We start from the raw sequence: 19,245 nt of genomic DNA on the forward strand, positions 1-19,245 counted from the left end.
AGCACAAACTTATGGTGGCACATGCCTGTAGTCTCAGCACTTAGGAGCTGACGACGGGAGGATGGGAAATTGAAGGTCACCATACACCAGTAAGCAGTTCTAGGCCACCCTACACAGCATGTAACCCTGCCAAACCCCAACACTGAGAAGAACCTCCATCAGTCCCACCTAACTTACAACTTGGGTCTGGGGGAGTAGGCAGATGTGCATGCAAATAATCCATCTGAACGGCCTTATTCACTGTAAGGCAAGACAGTTAAAACCCCAAAGATGCACTGCATGGCTCAGCGGTCCAGCCTCTGCTTACCCCTAGCACAAAGCTGTCCAGCCTCCAGGACAGGAATACTGAACACCTGTGTGTGGTATTCACTTGTCACAGAGCTGCAGGAAAGTCTAGTGAGGGAGCCTCTGAGTGGCTAATACACGGCAGGGATTTGGGATAGTTCTTCTCTGGGTTCCACAGTGGGGTCTTCTTTGTTGCCCAGGCTGGCCCCAAACAATCCTTCCACCACAGCTGGGATACCAGCTGTGTGCTACTGTGCCCAATAGAACTTACTCTCAAATCACAAACTCAGTGCCTTACATAAGGAACGACAACCAAATCCACATAAGCCTTTTGTTTTAATAAATAAAGAATATTTGTGGCTTAGATTTTAAATCACATTTACAGATAGGAGACTACACCTAAAGAGTAGCAGTGAAGCTAGTGTTACTGGAGGAATGTGAGCCTCACGTGCACCTTACGCACAAAGAGCAGGGGACAGCATGCACAACTCACTCTAGACTAGAGCAGGAAAGAATGGGTCCTTGGTGAGGCCGCACAGCGCATCTGACCCCTCCCATCCCGCTGCAAACCCAGTGCACAGCTGTGACATCAGATGAGCTGGGGCTGGGTTCTTGCCACACCAAGTGGCCCTTCTGTTGACACTGAGCCAAGGGCATTAGCTGTAGAAGGTGTCCACTGATTACCAGTATTAGAACAGAAAGAGGAAGCCACACAGACGGATAATCTGCTTCTCCAGGAGCACAGCCGTGGGTGAACTGCACCTTCTGAGGTTCAGTCCAGAAACTTCCTATTGGCATTTGCACCAAACAAGGCTCCTCGGACTTCTGGCATCATCTGTGAAGAAGTAGTAAAGCAGGACCTCAGTCAGGAAACTTGCAGACAATCTTAACCACCATGTGGGGAAAGGAGATCAGAGCTAAGCACCTCAGACCTGTCCTAGCTGCTGTACTGTGCCAGACACTTAAGCAGTCATACTATGGGCTTACTGCTTACAAAAGGGACAGGAAAAAAGAAAGACCGGAAGTCATTACTGTACACAGCCTGTGACACTGAGAGTGTGTGAACCCCTGGCTGTCCAGAAACTCACTCTGTAGGCTAGGCTGGCCCTGACTGAACTGAGATCTGCCTGCCTCTAGGCATGCACCACCACACCCTGTTCTATGCTTTTAAGTCAGGGATTAAGAAAGTTAACAGAAACTGTTCACTGCCATGCCTAGAAGATGACCAGCATTTTAGTCTTGTAGCCTTGGGTTCAGTGTGCAAATGTGGAGACACGAAGACCAGCAGCCTTGCACTCACTTTGAAGGGCCCAAGTTCTCTGCAGTAAGTGCTAGCCGACAAGTAACCAGAGTCTGCACTCACCTGCTGGGCTATGAGGTCCAAGCGGCTTTCCAGAGTGTTGGAAACCTTTATCTTGCGATCCCCATTATAGATTTCAACTCCACCAGCTCTACAGAGAACACAGAAAGTAACAAGGTAGTGGGCTTGAGAAGGTGTCCATCCAAGACAACTACCCTCAGCACAAGACAGCCTAGGTATGCAAGTGTAGACAGGACAGCACTATCCACAGCCTCAGAGTGACCTTACAGTGCTGTCCCTCACACATGGTACAGTGACTGCTGAGCACAGCCATGGGATTCCAGCATGCTGTTCAGCTCTAGTCAGCCCTCCCCAGCAAGGTGGGAATGGTTTCAATTGTCTAAGCTATGAGTCAACAGGCAGCCTACTGGAGATGTGGCACCTGCATGCTGCTGACAAAGGAAGGACAGTGACTCAACATGCTTGACGGCCTACTGGCTGCCTCTAGCCACCCTCACATGTCCCCACACTCCTCAAAGCCTCTTGGCACTCAAGAGCCATACACAGGTCAACTGTATTTCAAGGAACCATGGGGAACAAGATTCACCTACAAATGACCAGTTCTGTCAATTACCAAGATAAACAGACTATCAGACAAGGGACCAGATACTGTTTAAGACAATACCTCCCTAGGTAGCCCAGGCTAGCCTAGGACTTACCATCTAAAATCCTCTTGCCTCTCCCGAGATTACAGGCATATGCCATTATGCACAGGTTGGAAAAGGAGTTGTAATTTTTACTAGGGATGCTTCGGTGGATGACGGCCACAGCCGCACCCATCGTCTCCTTTCTGTGCCTACTTCTTTTCCTCTCCAGTCTCCACAGCACTAAAGATGGCGCTCTGCTGAGATCCTGACTCCTGGTGTTTTGTGGGGAATGTGAGGACATTGAAGGAGAGAATAAGCAAAAACAGCCTCGGCAAGCATTGGATGTCAGCTTAGGCTTTCTTTGCTTTCCTTCTGTGTTCTGAGACAGGGTCTCCCTATGTAATTCAGAGGGTGAGAGGTAACAAGCTCTAGCTATCCTGCCTCAGCCTCTTGAGCCAGCCCAGCACTCTTGATGAGCCTACAGCTTTCTGTGGCTTCCTAACCTTCCCAGTAACCTCTGCGTCTTATGCACAATGGGATTTAGTGGATAAGGAAATGCACTCTGAGAAACTGGAAAAGAAATATTAACCACATCAAAAAAACACCACTTAACCCAAAACAGTAAGTCTGCAATCTTGTAACTCTAATACTAAAATAAACCTCAAAAGGCTCTGAAAACAACATTTAACCCATGCACCCTGCAGACAAGAACTGCCTCTCTCCTGTCATCTGTACTTAAGTTGCCCAGGTCGGCAGCTGCACAGCTGGCAGGATGTGCATCTCCATGTGGCTGGCCATGAACTCCTGACCATCTTTTGCAACAGCGTCCGAAGTACTGTGATTACAAGCAAGCTCTCCCTGTGTTTATTGGGAAATACTAGTATACCCGGGTATGGCAGTGCTGTCTTAGGCCCGATGATACTACACAGTGGAAGCATAGGCATCCCCTCTCTCTGGTGCTGATGATGCACAGCCTCAGTTACCGAGCTGCAGCCCAGCCTGTTTCACTGCTATTCTGCTCTCTGAAACTCAAAACATGTCTGATGACAAGGCCTCAGGGAGGAGCAGCCCCTGCACCTGATGTGTGTACACTGTCTGCTCAGTTTCCATACACATTGGCACCACTGAGCGCTGCCTAGACATGATCTCATTGGAATTGATTGCTTCAATTTAATGAAGTCAGCTGGGCACGGTGAGCCATGCCTGTGATCCCGGCCTTCTGAGTAACAAAACCAACCCGGTCTACAGAGTGAAATCCTGTCTCATCCTTTCACCACCAGAAAAACAAAAACCAAAAGGCTCAGTGAGACGAAATACACATTACAATACCTCCCAGACAGCTCGTGGCAGAGTAGAGCAAACCACATCTGACTCATGACTTCATGACATCCTGGGTTCTACCTGGTATAGCAAGAAATGAAACAAAAACCCAAATCCCCAAATCTAATCTTGATGGCCAATGTTCTCAACCATTTCACACCCCCAAGCCTAAAGTTCTTTCCGTTTAGTTCAAGTTTCCCCCAAGATCCTCCTGCTCCAGGTTAGGCAGTGGTAGCAATGTGACAGCACACAGAAAGCTCTGGGCGTCACCGCTAGTCTCCAGCAGCTCCTAGGATTCGGTCCCACACTCCCGTGGGACCAGCTTGGAGTAATGACAGAAACACACACCCAGGTACCTGGAGAATACAATCACACCTTTCTCCTTCAGCAGAGACCCACCCAAGAAAACAGTATTCTTAGTCAGGGCTGAGGATTAAATCCAGGTACAGGCTTTCCCATTGTACTGGCTGCTTTTGTATTAAGTTGATATAAATAGAACCAGCAGAAAGGAAGGCGCCTCAGTTGAGGAAATGCCTCCATGATATCCAACTGTAAGGCATTTTCTCAATTAGTGATCAATGGGGGAGGGTCCAACCATGGTGGGTGGTGTCACCCCTGTGGTAGTGGACCTGGGTTCTATAAGAAAGCAGGCTGAGCAAGCCACAAGAAACAAGTCAGTAAGCAGCACCCTCCATGGCCTCTGTATCAGGTCCTCCTTCCATGTTCCAGCCCTGCTTAAGTTCCTGTCCTGACTTCCTCCCATGATGGACTGTGATCTGCAAGTGTAGGCCAAATAAACCATTTCCTCAGCTTGTTTTTCCATCATAGTGTTGCAGCCATAGAAACCAACTGGGACCAATACACCCCCAAAATAACAGTAAAGAAAGTTCTTTCTACAAGCCTCAGCACTAAGGCCATTCCCAATAACAAGAAGCAGATTTAACAGAAAGATTCTTACATCTCCTCAGGCAGGTAGGCCTCCTGGTCAATTTGGACATCAACATCTTTTTTGGTGGCAATTTTATACATAGGAATTGCTTTTTGTACTGCAGCCTGGGGGAGGGGTGAACAAACAGAAAACAATGAAAGATTTTCAAGTAAAAGCTAGCTTTGCTGTAGAGATCCTGACGGTGCCATTCCTGATCCTGAGGACTAGGGAGAGAAATGGGAGTCTGTACATAGGTGGGAGGAAGAGACATAGGCTCGTCTGGCAACTGAGTGGACATACCAGGGACTCCAGGGACAGTCTACAGAGCTCAGGTGGGAGGTGTGGGCAGCAGACAGGGTTGTCCCAGTGGCATGGTGGGGGAGGGGAAGATTCTGGCAGCTTCGGAAGTAAGGATGGCACCTCTTACTAAGAGAGGCTTCACTCCCCTTATGACAGCTACTATAAAGAATTCCTTTGGCTGCAGAGCTGGTTAGATTAAGAACAAAGGCTCTTCCAGGGGACTGGGATATGATTCCCAGAACTCACAAGGCAGCTCACAAACATTTGAGTCCAGATCCAGAGAATCCACCACCGGTTCAGGCTTAGGAGGACACATTCACACAAATGGTACACAGACATACATGCAGGCAGAACACCCATACATATGAACAATTTTTAATTAAACTATTGAAAGAGTATGAAAAGATACAAGAACACTCTGTGTATTGTGGGCAGGTATGTAGAATAACACAACCACCTAGAAAACTGTATAGCCCTTCCTTAAAAACCCCAGCAGATGGCCCTTCCTTAGGCACTCATTCAGCTCACAGAAGCCACTTCAGAGGCCACCCTTGTGAGTCTCAGTGCTAAGCACCACCCTGCTGTATCACTACCTCACAACTGTGGCTGCTCTACAATAAAAGCAAACTTCCAGGCTCAAATATCTACCTGAGAGCCAGGTGAGTTCGGGGCCAGCCTGGTCAACATAGGAAGCCCCAGACTAGACAGACACTGAAAGATAGAAGGTTCTACTGTTACACAGAATAAACAAGTGAAGTGTGGACTACTTTTAAAAATGTATGAGTACACTGTCACTCTTTTCAGACACACTAGAAGAGGGCATCAGATTCCATTACAGATGGTTGTGAGCCACCATGTGATTGCTGGGAATTGAACTCAGGTCCTCTGGAAGAGTAGTCAGTGCTCTTAACTGCTGAGCCATGTCTGCAGCCCCGTGGACTACTTTTGTTTTTACAGTATTCATTTATGTATGCACAGAGGTCAGAGGAGGACTTGAAGGAATTAGCTCTGTCCTTCCACAGCTTTCCCACTGAGCCATCTTGCCTGTGCCCAGTCTACTTTATATACTGGATACTATTATACATCACTGGCTTGGCTAGTTTTATGTCAGCCTCACACATGCTAAAGTCCCTTGGGAAGAGGACTATCAATGGGAAAATGTCCCCATAAGACTGTCCTGTGGGTAAGAACGTCTGTAAGGCACTGTCTTAGTTAGTGGTTCATGTGGGAGGGTTCAGCCTGTTGTGGGTGCTGCCACCTCGGGCTGGCTGGTGGTCCTGAGCTCTACAAGAAAGCAGGTGAAGGCCGGGTATGGTTACACATGCCTTTAATTCCAGCTAGACTGAGAGGTAACAGGACCTCTCTGAATTCAAGGCCAGCCTACTCTACATAGCAAGTTCCGGGTCAGTCAGGAATAAATACATAATATAATGAGGCCCTGTTTCAAGTTCTGGGTCAGTCAGGAATAGATACATAATGAATCCTGTTTCAAAAAGGAAGGAAAGGCAGGGTGAGCAAGGCAGCAAGCAGCACTCCTCCCAGCCTCTGAAGCAGTGCCTGCCTCTCCTCAGTGAACATTCTATCAACTGAATCAGTCTCTTGACACTTTGTCCCCTTTGCTCAACAGCAATGACAACTACTGCTAATAATAATAACAAAGGTTTTTACCTTCACCAAAGGGAAATCTTGTTTTCTGCAACGGACAATCATTCGAGGCTCCAACAGCTGGTACAAGCCCTGTAAAAAGCAATCAGAGTCTATAGTGGAAAATCCAGCACAGTGTCCTGCAGTTCTTTCCGGTGTCACCTGGGAAGCTCTGCAAAGACATCAGGCAGCATGAGAGCACAGAGAACACAGCCTGGTATCAATGGAGTCCCATTAGCCGGACGGAGGACCGTCACTCTGGATTAACATGAGTAAAAGAATGGGATCATAACCAGGAGCAAACAATTGCTTGACCTTTTCTCTAGGTGCTGGGGTTGGACCTGAGGGTCTCTCACATGCTAAGCAAGCATTCTGCCCTTACCACCAAACTTTGTCCTTATCACTAAACTCAAGGTTAAAGCCAAGTATTTTAAAGGTCAAATCAATGTGGGAAACTTTAAAACTGCAGGCAGGTAGATTTGACTAGAAAGGTACAAAGAACTGTACAATCATAGGAAATAGCAGTAACACCTTCAAGTCTTAGACAAGAGGTGTTGCCATCTTGTGAGATACACCAGTCACAGGCAAGAGGAAGAAAAGCAGTTAAGGGAAAATGGAGCTGGTCTCTGGCAGACGTTTTAAAGGCTCAGCACTGCAGCTGTATGTGGCAGACTAGGCATCGAGGCATACCTGGAGGACCAGCCCATCCAGCAGCACTTGGTACCTGGTCGTATCTTTTACCACCTTGCTGAGTCTCTGTTTTGCCTCATTTAGCAGATCCTAGAAAAGAGGAAAGACAACGTGTACATCCACATTCTGTTCACGTCCGTCCTTGTTCCATCTGCCTCACAGCCGCATCCAGCTCCTCCTCACCTCACAGCCCATGGCTAGGTGCTCACTAAACACACAATATCGTATATGACTGCTACATACACTGCTAAGTGCTGGTGGGAAACACCGTTCTTGTTCTTACGGAGTTCAGTCTAGCAGATCCGCTTGCCTGTAATTCTAATCCAGACAGGGAAGTCTGAGTGTCAGAGCCAGCATAGTGGTTTATGCTTGCATTGCTATGTCAGTGATCAGGAGTCCAGAGACTCACTCAACTACATAGGGAGTTCCAGATTCAAAGCTACTGGCACCTTGTCTAAAATAAAGACAGGCAGGTACATATACACTTTTAATCCCAGCACTCGAGGCAGAGGCAGGTGGAGTTCAGTGAGTCAAGACCAGCCTGGTCTACAGAGCAAGTTCCATGACAGCCAGGGCTACACAGAGAAACACTGTCTTGAAAAACCAAACCAAACCAAACCCAAACAAGCAACCACCACCAACAAAACCAGCAACAACCTGGGCATATAGGTCAGTTGGTAATGTCTGCTCAGCATGTAAGAAGCCCCGCCTGGGCTTAGGCCCACCCCCAACTACATAAGACAGGCCACCGTGGTGCATCCTATAAGCCTAGCACTAAGTGGAGGCAGGGAACTAAGAAGGTCAAGGTCACCCTTGGCTACACAGGAACATCTAAGTCAGCCCAAGTTACATGCTGGTATTTGGCACAGTGTGGGTTTCATCCCCTGAACAGTAATTGTATAGACAATTCAACTGTGAAACACTTTTATAAAGAGCTGGAGTGACACATCTGTTTCAGTCTCAAGGAAACAAATAACAACAAAAGCTTAAAACAAGCCAAGAAATCCTATCTGAGTAGAGCTGGGTTTGGGGCTCCAGCTCAGCAGGGAAGTACTGCTAACATGTCACCAGTTTAAAAAACAAGCTACTAAAATGGATAACAATATAAACATATGTAGGTCAGTGAGGAACAACCAAGCTGGAACTATGCTGTACACTGTCTCCCAGCTTCCCATCTGAAACAGCTTTCCAGCCAAGCATGGGGAAGACTGGGATGTTTCTCTCCTAGGTAACCAGTGATCCTGCACAAATCGGTTGCTCAAAACAGTCATACATCTAATTTCCTTTTTGTTTTTGACAGTCTCACTATGTACCCATGGCTGACCTGGAACTCGAAGTGTAGCCAAGGGTGGCTTCAAACTTCCAATGTTCCCCCTGTCTCTGCCACCTGAATGTTGGGGATGCAGGTGTGCACCACCATGCCCAGTTTCAATGTGGTGCTAGGGACCCAGTCACACCAGTGCCAGAGCTTCCCAGACATGAAGCATGCTCACTGTTCCAGTTTCAAACATTCTACTACAAAGGCAAACAGTCTCCCACCCCATTGAGTATTTTACTGTAGAAGAAAAGAACTAAACTAAAGTGCACATACAGCTGGGTGGCAGTGGTGCACACTGTCAATCCGAGCAGGCAGAGGATCTATGTGAGTTTGAGTGAGCTCCAGGACAGCCAGGGCTACACAGAACACCACCCCGCTCAAAAAAAAAAAAAAAAAAAAAAAAAAAAAAAAAAAAAAAAAAAAAAAAAAAAAAAAGAAAGAAAGAAAAAAGCACACACGCACACACACTTCATGAAGACTAGAGAGATGACTATTCATTCTCGAGGTTTGATTTCCAGCACCTACACTGCTGGCTCCCAACTGTCTGTAGCTACAATTCTAGGGAGTCTGATTCCCTTTCTGGGTTCCAAAGGTACAAGGCATGCACATGATATACATACAGACAAAGAATTCACACATTAAAAAAAAAAATCCACGAAGACAATGCATGAGAAAAAATTTTTTTCTTTTGAGACAGGATCTTCTTCAGGTTACCCTGAGGCCCAAGCTGGCCTCAACCCCCCTGTGTTCTGCATCATCAAGACCGCCGTACTATATGTGATACAGGGTTACTATAACCCAGGCTGGCAACACCTCAAGCAATCTCCCTGCCTCCCCCTTCTCAAGTGCTGGCCATGAACGCTGATGTTCCATGTATAAGAAGCTGTGTTTCCACAGCAGCCGGCGGGATAGCTCACATCCTTTCAGTCTCGAACCCTAACCCAGGACCTCACTGCTTAGCTAAGTGCTCACTCTCTGAAGACTTTCTTCCCCGACAGACCATAATACTTTCTGAATGACAGTTTTCTTGTTAAATGGAAAACTATGTATGGTGTTTGTGATACTGCCTACAACAACAAAAAACTTTTTTTTTTTTTTTTTTTTTTTTTTTTTTGAGACTGGTTTCTCTCTGCAGCCCTGGCTGGCCTAGAACTAACGAGATCAACCTGCCTCTGCCTCCTGAGTGCTGGGACTAAAGGTGTGCACCACCACCACACAGCTAAAACCAATTTTTTTTAATTGAGAGCAGACCTGACTCTTGCTTTCACATCCACAGCCCTGTATTCAGCCCCTCCCTCATGTCCTCTATGGCTGGCTTCTTGCTGTTGTATGATCTAATCCTGTCTTCCATGCCATTAGCTTAGAGTTCAGCAAACCCAGGGCCAGACCGCTATCATGCCTGTGTCTGTTGTTAATATCTAGTACAACGATCCACTGAATATATGCTTTTCTAGAAGTGCCCCTAAACCTGAGTATGGTGGTATATGCTTGTAACCCTGTGCTAGAACTCAGACTAGGGGGTCAAGGTTTAGGCCAACAGCATATTGAGACACTTTCACAAATGCAAGCAAGCAAACAAAAACCGCCAACCCAACCAAACACAAAGCAACAAAACACCGTTATTTGTAAATGTTACCTAGTGATTCTCTATAGAGAACAAGTGAATAAGCATTTTGTGGTTGCACAACTACTAGGAGCTACTCACAGTGATGAGGTCATCTCTTGCTCTGAGGACTTTGAGCCTTGCTTGATTCATCAAGTTGGACATTTGACTACAAAGGAGATGGGAGAATATCAATACAACATAAAAAAAAAAAACAATGACTATAGAAAAATACACAACTTTCCATGTTAGAGCAAACACCCTTGATAATAAATAACGTCACAGGGTTTCAGATAACCCTGTGACGTTCTGTGTCCCCTCAGTTTTGTTCCTGCTTTTTGAGAACTCTGAGATCTGCCTCTGCTGGGCTGCAGGAGCACACCACATGCACCGCTTTCTTTCCCTGTTTGCTTTGGAGATAAGGCCTGCTGTGGACCCTGTGTGTTCTTCCATCTGTGAACTTGTTGGGACCCTCCCGTCTCAGACACGAGCCACCACCCCAGCTAAGGTTTCTGTCCCTGTGTTCTCTCTCGTCTCCAGTGTTTTGAACTTTTCTTTGGGTAAAGAGCAGATCTCAGGGAATGGAGCCTGGGGTCCTGCATAGGGCAAGCAAGCACTGTGCCACTGAGCTACTCCCTGTGGCCTGAGGTCACTGACTTAAAGCTCAGTGACTGAGGACACAGCTCTGCAGGATGGCGGAGCATGTGGATGACACCAGGCTCTGGTTCCAATCCCCAGCACTGCATAAGTCACTTATGGTGGTGCATGCCTGTCATCCCAGTTGGGAGGTGGAGGCAGGAGGACAACAAGTTCAGGCCAGTTTAGTTCACTGCAGTAACCATCCTTTACTTACATCTTCTTCTGCTGCTCAATCTGCTTTTCTTTTTTCTCATAGTATTCCATAATCTTCAATCTTTGGGTTTGCACAAGACGACCTTTCTCAATGTTGAACTCTTCTTCTGCCTATGAAGAAGTAGCATATGTTAATTTATTACACTGGATTTGGTTGATCCTTTTATTTGGAGCTCCCAGGAACCAGGAATACTTTAATTTGTTTACTTAGCCCCTATCTGAGACAGAAAAATATTGTAACACTCTCCTCAAAGACTGCTTGGGAGGTTTTGTTTGTTTGTTTGTTTTGTTCTTGTTTTTTTGAGACAGGGTTTCTCTATGTGGCTCTAGCTGTCCTGAAACTCTCACTCTGTAACCAGGCTGGCTTCAAACTCAGAGATCCACCTGCCTCTGCCTCACAAGTGCTAGGATTAAAGTCTGTGGTACTGCACTAGCTTGTTTTTTTAAGTGTGTATGCCATGTATATGTACGTGATTATGGAGGCCAGAAGAGGACATTAGGTCCCCTGGGGCTAAAGTCACAGGTGGCCCCGAGCCATTGATATAGGTGCTGGGAACCAAACTCTGTTCCTGTGTAACAGCAATAATGCTTTTAGCCATGAGCCGTCTCTCCAACCCTAACAGTCATTTTAAAGTTAGAATTTATATATGCCATTACTTGTGAGTATTTTCTTTTCCTGGTCATCAACATGTGGGCAATCCTCCTGGCTCTGTCTGCTGGCAGCACAATTATCAGTTTTGTTCTGTTTGAGACAGGTTCTAACAAAACCTAGGCTGGCCTTGAATTCTCTTGCTTCTATTTCCTAAATGCTGGGATTCCAGGAATGTGCTACCACAGATTTCTATAAATGCTCTTGGTAGTGAATCAAATGTTGATGACTTTTAAGCAATAAGACTCTATAACTGGGAGCTGGAGAGATGGCTCAGCAGTTAAGAGCACTGACTGCTCTTCCAGAGGTCCTGAGTTCAATTCCCAACAACCACATGGTGGCTCACAACCATCTGTAATGGATCTGATGCCCTCTTCTGGTGTGTCTGAAGACAGCCACAGTATACTCATATAAGATAAATACATAAATCTTTAAAAGAGAAAAGAAAAAGAAAAAAGACTCCATAACTGAGTGTGATAGCACATGCCTTTAATCCCCAAACTCAGTGGCAGAGGCAGGCAGTTCCTGAGTGTGAGGCCAGCCTGGTCTACAAACAACGATACAAAACCAAATGTTGGCAATAACAACAAAAACAAACTTGAAGACTGGGATACATTCTTCTAGTGTGTGGATGAAGACAGCTGCACTGTATTCATATAAATAAAAGTAAATAAATCTCTAAAAAAATAAAATAATTTTTAAAAGGCAGCAAAAACATAAAAGATCTAGCCATTGGTAGGGTGCTTGCATAAATGCACTCAATTCCAGCATGGTAAGACAGGCAAGACGGCTATAGAGCTATAATGCTAGTACTTGGGACATGGGAGTCAAGAACAGGAATTCAAGGGCAGTTCTGACTACATTGCAGAGTTAGAGGCCAGCCTGGGAGAGAGAGTGACACCCTGTCTCAAAGAAAAAGAAGAGTGGAGGATCCAGGGACCCACAAGGCAGGAGAAACCTGAGAGAACTGACTCCAGAACATTATTCTCCGAGCCCCACACAGCCCTACCCCCAACAAAAATGCAGCTGGAAAGAAATCTAAGTGACACTGGACTAATGGCTCAGCTGTTAAGGAAAAATCTAAGTGTCACTGGACTAATGGCTCAGCTGTTAAGGAAAAATCTAAGTGTCACTGGACTAATGGCTCAGCTGTTAAGGGCACACGCTGCTCTACTAGAGGTCCTGGGCTCAGGTCTGAGCACCCACAGCAGACAAGCTTTCAACCTCCTCTAACTACAGCTACAGGGGACCCAACAGTCTCTGGCCTCTAAGGATACCTGCACATACATGGTGCCAATTTAAACTCAGCAGTCTCACACATACACATACAAATATGTAGACCTTTTATTTAAAACGAGTCTCTTCTTTTTAAAAAGATTTATTCACTTTTATGTGCATTAGTTTTATCTGCATATTATGTCTGTGTGAGGGTGTGGGGGTCCCCTGAAACTGGAGTCAAAGATAGCTGTGAGTTGCCATGTGGGTGCTGAGAAGTGAACTCAGGACCTCGGAAAGAGCAGGGGTGGGGTGGCCTTAACTGCTGAGCCATCATCTCTGTAGCCTCAAAAAGTAAATCTTATAAGTATGATATATAATGAAACTAGTTTCTTTGTATGATGTAATAAAAACAAGACACACACACTGTGACAGTGGTGAAACATGCCTCTAATCCCAGCACTCAAGACACAGAGGCAGGCTGCTCCCTGTGAGTTCCAGCCTGGTCTACATACAAAGCCAGTTCCAGGACAGCCAGGGCTACCCAGAGAAACCTTGTGTTGAGAAAAACAGCAGCAGCAATAACAACGAACATCTCACCTTTGCATCTATTTCTTCTGCTTTCTCATTGGCTTCTTGTTCGATGAAAGCCATCATGTGCTTAATCTGTATGAGAAAAGACATGTTTTCATTCAGTAAGAGAAGACAATGACATCTAACTTCACGGTCATTAGGTAGTCACAAGAGGATTACCAAGTTCCAGGCCTGCCTGTCTACGTGCCATTTTCCATGGCAATCAGGATCACATGGCCAGTGCAGACTGTAGCAGGTACAAGCCTGACAGCTGCTTCCCTCTGAAGCACCATCCAGAACAAAGCAGCACCTGAAGGCTCTTCAGATGCAGCTGTTATCATGATCGCTCCTTTCAGGTCCTCCTCACCAGAGGGTGTTTAAATTCACCCACCTTCCCCATGATCCAGTCTTCACCTGGCTTGTACCTTAGGGCCCAGCTTAAGGCCACCTCCTGAATCTCCCACTGTTGTGTTCCCAAGGCACTTTGTATACCTCCTCTACCAAGCACCTAAGCATCCAGATTCTTTCTCCGTGTGTGCACATGTATGTGTGTGTGTGCGTGCGCATATGCCACAGAGCTCAGCCACCCGTAGAAGTCAGCTCTCTCCTCCTCCCATGTGCATCCCAGGGATTGAACTCACACCATCAGACTTGCTATCAGGTGCTTACCCAATAAGCTAGCTGTTCTGGTTGGGTTTTAGGTTTTTTTGTTTGTTTTGTTTTTGTCAACTTGACACAATGACACAAACAAGAGTTACCTGAAAAGAAGGGAACCACAACTGAGGAAATGTCACCCATGAGATGAGCTGTAGGCAAGCCCGAATGACATTTTTTTTTTTTTTTTTTTTTTTTTTTTGGTTTTTCGAGACAGGGTTTCTCTGTGTAGCCCTGGCTGTCCTGGAACTCACTTTGTAGACCAGGCTGGTCTTGAACTCAGAAATCCGCCTGCCTCTGCCTCCCAAGTGCTGGGATTAAAGGCGTGCACTACCACCGGCCCGAATGACATTTCTTAATTAGTGATTGCATAAGGGAGGGCTCAGCGTATTGCTGGTGGTGCCACATCTGGGAATGTAGTCCTGGGATATCTAGAAAAGCATGCTGAGCAAGCCTTGAGGAACAAACCCCTAGACAGTTTTTCCATGGTCTCTATTCTCTATTCCAGCCCCTGCCTGACTTCCTCTGAGATGAATGTGAGTTAACTGAAATAAATTCCTCTCCAAGCTGCTTTTGGTCATGGGGATTATCACAGCAATAGAAATCCTAAGACAGAAATAAAGGTTATGTTTAAAAGCCGGCATGGCAGCACATGCCTGTAACCCCTGCACAGGGGACACAGAGGCAGGTGGGTCTGTGAACCAGCCTGACTGCATGCAGAGTGACCAGTCTCAAAAACACAGATAAACTTTACCCAAGTGATCAGTGTTTATAAATGCTCCAGGATGCATTCAGCTTCCCTGGGTGAAACCAATTCAAACCTGTATTACCCGCATCCTGTGCTGGACCTCAGCTACAGATCTGCCTTGATCAGTCCAGCCTAGAGCAAAGGCACTCATTTAAACTCAGGCTGTTTACAGTCAACCAAAGAGTCTAAGAAGTGAGTCAACCTTTAAGGACATTCAACTCCACCCCCGAGCTAGGGGGAAAAAAACCCCACAGACCTTTAAAAATGCCTTTTTTCCTCTCTGCTATCCCACTAATAAAGTTTTCTGGAGTCTGGTCCCTTAGAAAATCTGATATAATAAATGACCATACTCTGTAGATTAAAAAAAAAAAAAAAAAAAAAAAAAGGCAAATGTTGAGGGAAGGGAAGGGAGTTTACAGCTCAGTGCTTGCCCATCAAGTTGACGAGCTGAGGCCAGCACCACCTGTCCCAAACCAAACGGACATGAGATTGGAAAGCAAAAACAAAAACCTTTACAAATGTCAGGGAAAAGGGGAATCTGTGACTTCTTAAGCACCTACTAAATGCTTGGCACTTAGTCTATAGTCTCCTAAGATTATACTAAATAGAACACAGTGTCCTTGGCCCTGTGGTATTCTTCACTGACAGACCACTTGTCCACCAGGCCATGGGTTGGAGCCCTACCACCACAGGACAAAACACAACCCTCAAACAACAACCCCTAAGGCCCATGTTATCACAGGAAAGGATATAGGCTAGAAACAAGATTTCTTCAGTATTTTCATTTTATATTAAAAAAAAAAAAAGAATTTTCTAGAACGTGATAAACACACCACCCTGTTTCTGCACTATGGTTCTCCTGTGGAGGCCCTGGCTCCCACATTCTAAGAGTGTGACTGCTAAGCTAAGATCACGTGAGGCACCATTTGTTTCCACTGCACCAAGTTTTCCTATGCTAACAACCCAGGGCAGTGATTAATGTCCCCAAGCCCCGTTTTCTGTGAACATGCTATAGATGTCCCCCTACTTCCCTTCTGTAATTACCACAGATCCGTTTTCCTTCTCCGCCCACTCTCACAAGGAAGAAGACCCACCCTACCTTTCTTAATGCATATCTGGTTAATAATAAAAAGGAAAGACATTTTTACCAAAGAGATGGAAGCATCAAAGATAAAAACACTGTTCATAGATTCACAAGCCAACTAAGTGTGTTTAATCAGAGAAATTTTCCTAGTTCTTGGATAAAAAAAAAAAAACAAAACAAAAAAAACAAAACAAAAAAAAAAAACAGAGTTCTCTAAACTATGTAGACATTAAACTGAAGCTTTAAATTTCCTTTTCTGAAAATTCATGCACGATGTGGGTGAGCAGCACTTGGGAGGCTGAGGCAGGAGACTAAGTGTGCAACACGTTACCAGGCTAGCCAGCACTATGAAGCAAGAGTGGACTTCAAATTACCAAGGGGAAAACATCCCAAAAGAAAGGAAGGAAGGAAGGAAGGAAGGAAGGAAGGAAGGGAGGGAGGGAGGGAGGGAAGGAAGGAAGGAAGGAAGGAAAAGAAGAGACAAGAAAGCCCACAGGTAATGTGACTGCTAATGGAGTCCCAGGAGACCTGTTATCTGTCAGCAATACAAGCACTTTTCCCTCTTGTTAGCGCCCCGTGTATCCCCAGGCAGTGCTTCATGTTCCTTCATTTTGATTGAATTTAGAGTCTAAAGTCAGGTTCTGAAGCCCAGCTGGCCTGAAATCATGATTCTGAAGCATGTAGGCCTACACACAACGAGAATTATAATAATCCTAATATTTAAAAACTTCAATGTACAGCATATTTAAAATATTAAATAAGTTCTTCCAAAATGATTATATGCACTAAAAAATACAACCTTACGCAGGTTAGGTACAAAACAACCGGAATCTCGGCACTCAAGAGAAATGGCGTAAGAATCAGGAGGCTACCGGACAGCGGTGGCGCATGCCTTTAATCCCAGCACTCGGGAGGCAGAGGCAGGAGGACCTCTGAGTTCGAAGCCAGCCTAATGTAAGGAGCCAGTTCCAGAGTTACATACTTGTCTTGGAAAACAAAAACACAAAAAACGGGGGTGTGGGTGGGGGTGGAGATATGGCTCAGTGGTTACCATTAAGAGCACTGGCTGCCCTTCCAGAGGACCCGGGTTCAATTACAATCATCCACATGGCAGCTCACAGTTGTCTGTAACTCTTGTTCCAGGGGATCCAACACCCTCATTCAGACACACAAGCAAGTCAAATCACCAATGTATATTAGAGAGGGTGGGGGGGATATGAATATCAAGAGGGCAAACCCATCCTCAGTAAAAAGATTGCCTGGGCAGCAGGAGACCCTGACCTGAAATCAAGATTTAAGTAATATTTTCCATAAACTCTTAACTTATTTCTGTGGCTTGTAAGTGCAATCAGAAAAGGCTTTCTCATTCGACAGAATATTAATGTACACCTTAGATTCATGATAACGTCTCTAGATGAATAACCCCGAGTTACACAACGAAGATCCTCAAAACGCAAGCTGCTCTTTCCCCACAGTCTCTTTCCTATAATAGAACGTGAAGTAGTCCTTCGGGTTGAAAAAAAAAAACTGAGGAAAAAAAAAAAAAAACACTTTCAACCTCTGCACAAAACCTTGCCGGATTAAGCGTGAGAATGCCAGGAAAACGGGGGACTGCCAAAATGGGAGGCAGTCAGCTGCAGGCTCTGTGACAGGCAAATGGAAGGAAGCAGGAGACCAGCAGTCACGTGAGATGCGATGCAAGGCCCTCTCCCCCGAATCTGCGAACCATCACCGCAAAAACTACCCGCGCCAGACGGTCAGCGGTCTGAGGGGCTCCCCTGCAGAACTCAGGCCACCCCAAGACCAGGCTCTGCTAGAGCAAACGTCAACACAGTCCTCGGGACGGTACTGCGGCTGCGCGGCGCCTAACCCGGCCCTCACCTGCTTCTGTACATCTGCATCACTGAGCGCCATGGCGAAGGCAAAGTTCGGCCAAGGGACAGCCTCGAGTCTGGGATCAAAGTGGCGGAGGAGCAAACCCGACAAGAAAACCCAGGGAAGTTCGGCCTCCTTTATTTTATAAGCACAGCTTCCGGTTCCGGTCAGGTGACCAAGCGGCGTAGCCTTCTCAACCAATAGATCGAGAACTGTGCCCTCGGAAGTTCCGCCCGGGCCGGCCTTCCCCAGGCTCATGCGCAGACCGACTTTTTTTTCCTTTTTTTTTTAAAAACTGACTCGTGACTGCCTGTCAAGGACAAAATACTTCATGAGAGAAGTGAGAGGACTTTAGCGATTCTCTTTCTCTCTTTTTCTTTCTTCCTTTCTCTCTTTCTTCCTTCCTTCCCTTTTTCCTTATTTTTTCTTCCTTCTTTGCTTTCTTTTTTTTTTCTCTTTTTCGAGACAGGGTTTCTCTATGTAGCCCTGGCTGTCCTGGAACTCACTCTGTAGACCAGGCTGGCCTTGAATTCACAGAGATCCACCTGTCTCTGCTTCCTGAATTCTGGGGTTAAAGATGTATGTGCTCCACCACCACCGACTAGGGATTTTTGTATCAGATTTTAATCACGATTATTTATACTTCTTCAGCGATCGTTTTTGTAAAACAGTTGGGTTGTTTGTTTACAAACAAAACGTTTGAACTCCTCAGCTTCCTGCCTCCATCTGCTAAGTGTTAAGATTATGTACACGGGATTCGAGAGATGGCTCAGCCGTTAAGAGCACTGACTGCAACCCCAAGGTAGCTCATAACCATCTGTAATGGGATCTGATGCCCTCTTCTGGTGCGTCTGAAGACAGCGACGGTGTATTCACATACATAAAATAAATAAGTAAACCTTTTAAAAAAAAAAAAAAAGAAAGAAAGTTACTGGTTCAGCCCCGATAAACAGTTTACATAATTTACTCGGAGCTCAAAACCAAAAATAAATTTAATTAATTAATTAATTAATTAAATACACAAAAGCAGGGCGTGGGAGTGCATGCCTTTAATCCAGCCCTTAGGAGGTAGAGGCAAGCGGATCTCTGAGTTAGAGGCCAGAATCTACAGAGTGAGTAGACCAGGTCTGGTCAACAGAGTGAGTTCCTGGATAGCCAGGGCTACACAGAGAAACCCTGTCTCAAACACACAAAGATTCACTCACCGCTTGAGATGTAGCTCGGTTGACAGAATGCTTGGGAAACATGCAAAGCGTTGGTTTGGTCTCAATGAGCTGTTGTGGGGTGAGGCATTCTTGCAATCACAACACTCAGATGGCCTCTGGAAAATCGTAAGTTCCAGATCATTCCTGGAAATTTGAGTTCTGCCTGGGCTAGAGATCGAATAAGAGTTTTTAATTTAAACCCAAACCACAGGGCTCAAGGGTTAAGAGCGCTCTTTTCCAGAGGACTCGTTAATTCTCAGCACCCTAGAGCAGCTCGCAGCTGTAACTCCAGATCAGGGAGATCCAGTGGCTTCCATAGGCACCAGGCATACAGGCAAACACCCATATACATTTT

General features: G+C 45.8%; 1 protein-coding gene across 2 annotated transcripts; it reads right to left on the reverse strand.

Annotated features, from left to right (window-relative positions):
* Positions 1-602: 602 nt before the first annotated feature.
* On the reverse strand, positions 603-17,856 carry Atp6v1e1 (ATPase H+ transporting V1 subunit E1). 2 transcript variants are annotated; one of them, XM_034512062.2, is made up of 9 exons: positions 17,692-17,856; positions 13,352-13,417; positions 10,889-10,998; positions 10,138-10,204; positions 7,115-7,204; positions 6,449-6,517; positions 4,511-4,605; positions 1,649-1,736; positions 603-1,120 (listed from the first exon to the last, which is right to left on the reverse strand). In XM_034512062.2, exons 1-9 carry the CDS (start codon positions 17,722-17,724, stop codon positions 1,058-1,060), a joined length of 681 nt encoding a protein of 226 aa, XP_034367953.1. In that variant the 5' UTR covers positions 17,725-17,856; the 3' UTR covers positions 603-1,057. The 2 variants fall into 2 exon arrangements, with proteins under 2 accessions (XP_034367953.1, XP_076796584.1); XM_076940469.1 differs by lacking the exon at positions 17,692-17,856 and adding an exon at positions 17,200-17,655.
* Positions 17,857-19,245: the final 1,389 nt, after the last annotated feature.

Source organism: Arvicanthis niloticus, chromosome 9 (genome assembly GCF_011762505.2).
Source record: "Arvicanthis niloticus isolate mArvNil1 chromosome 9, mArvNil1.pat.X, whole genome shotgun sequence".
Lineage (NCBI taxonomy): Eukaryota > Metazoa > Chordata > Mammalia > Rodentia > Muridae > Arvicanthis > Arvicanthis niloticus.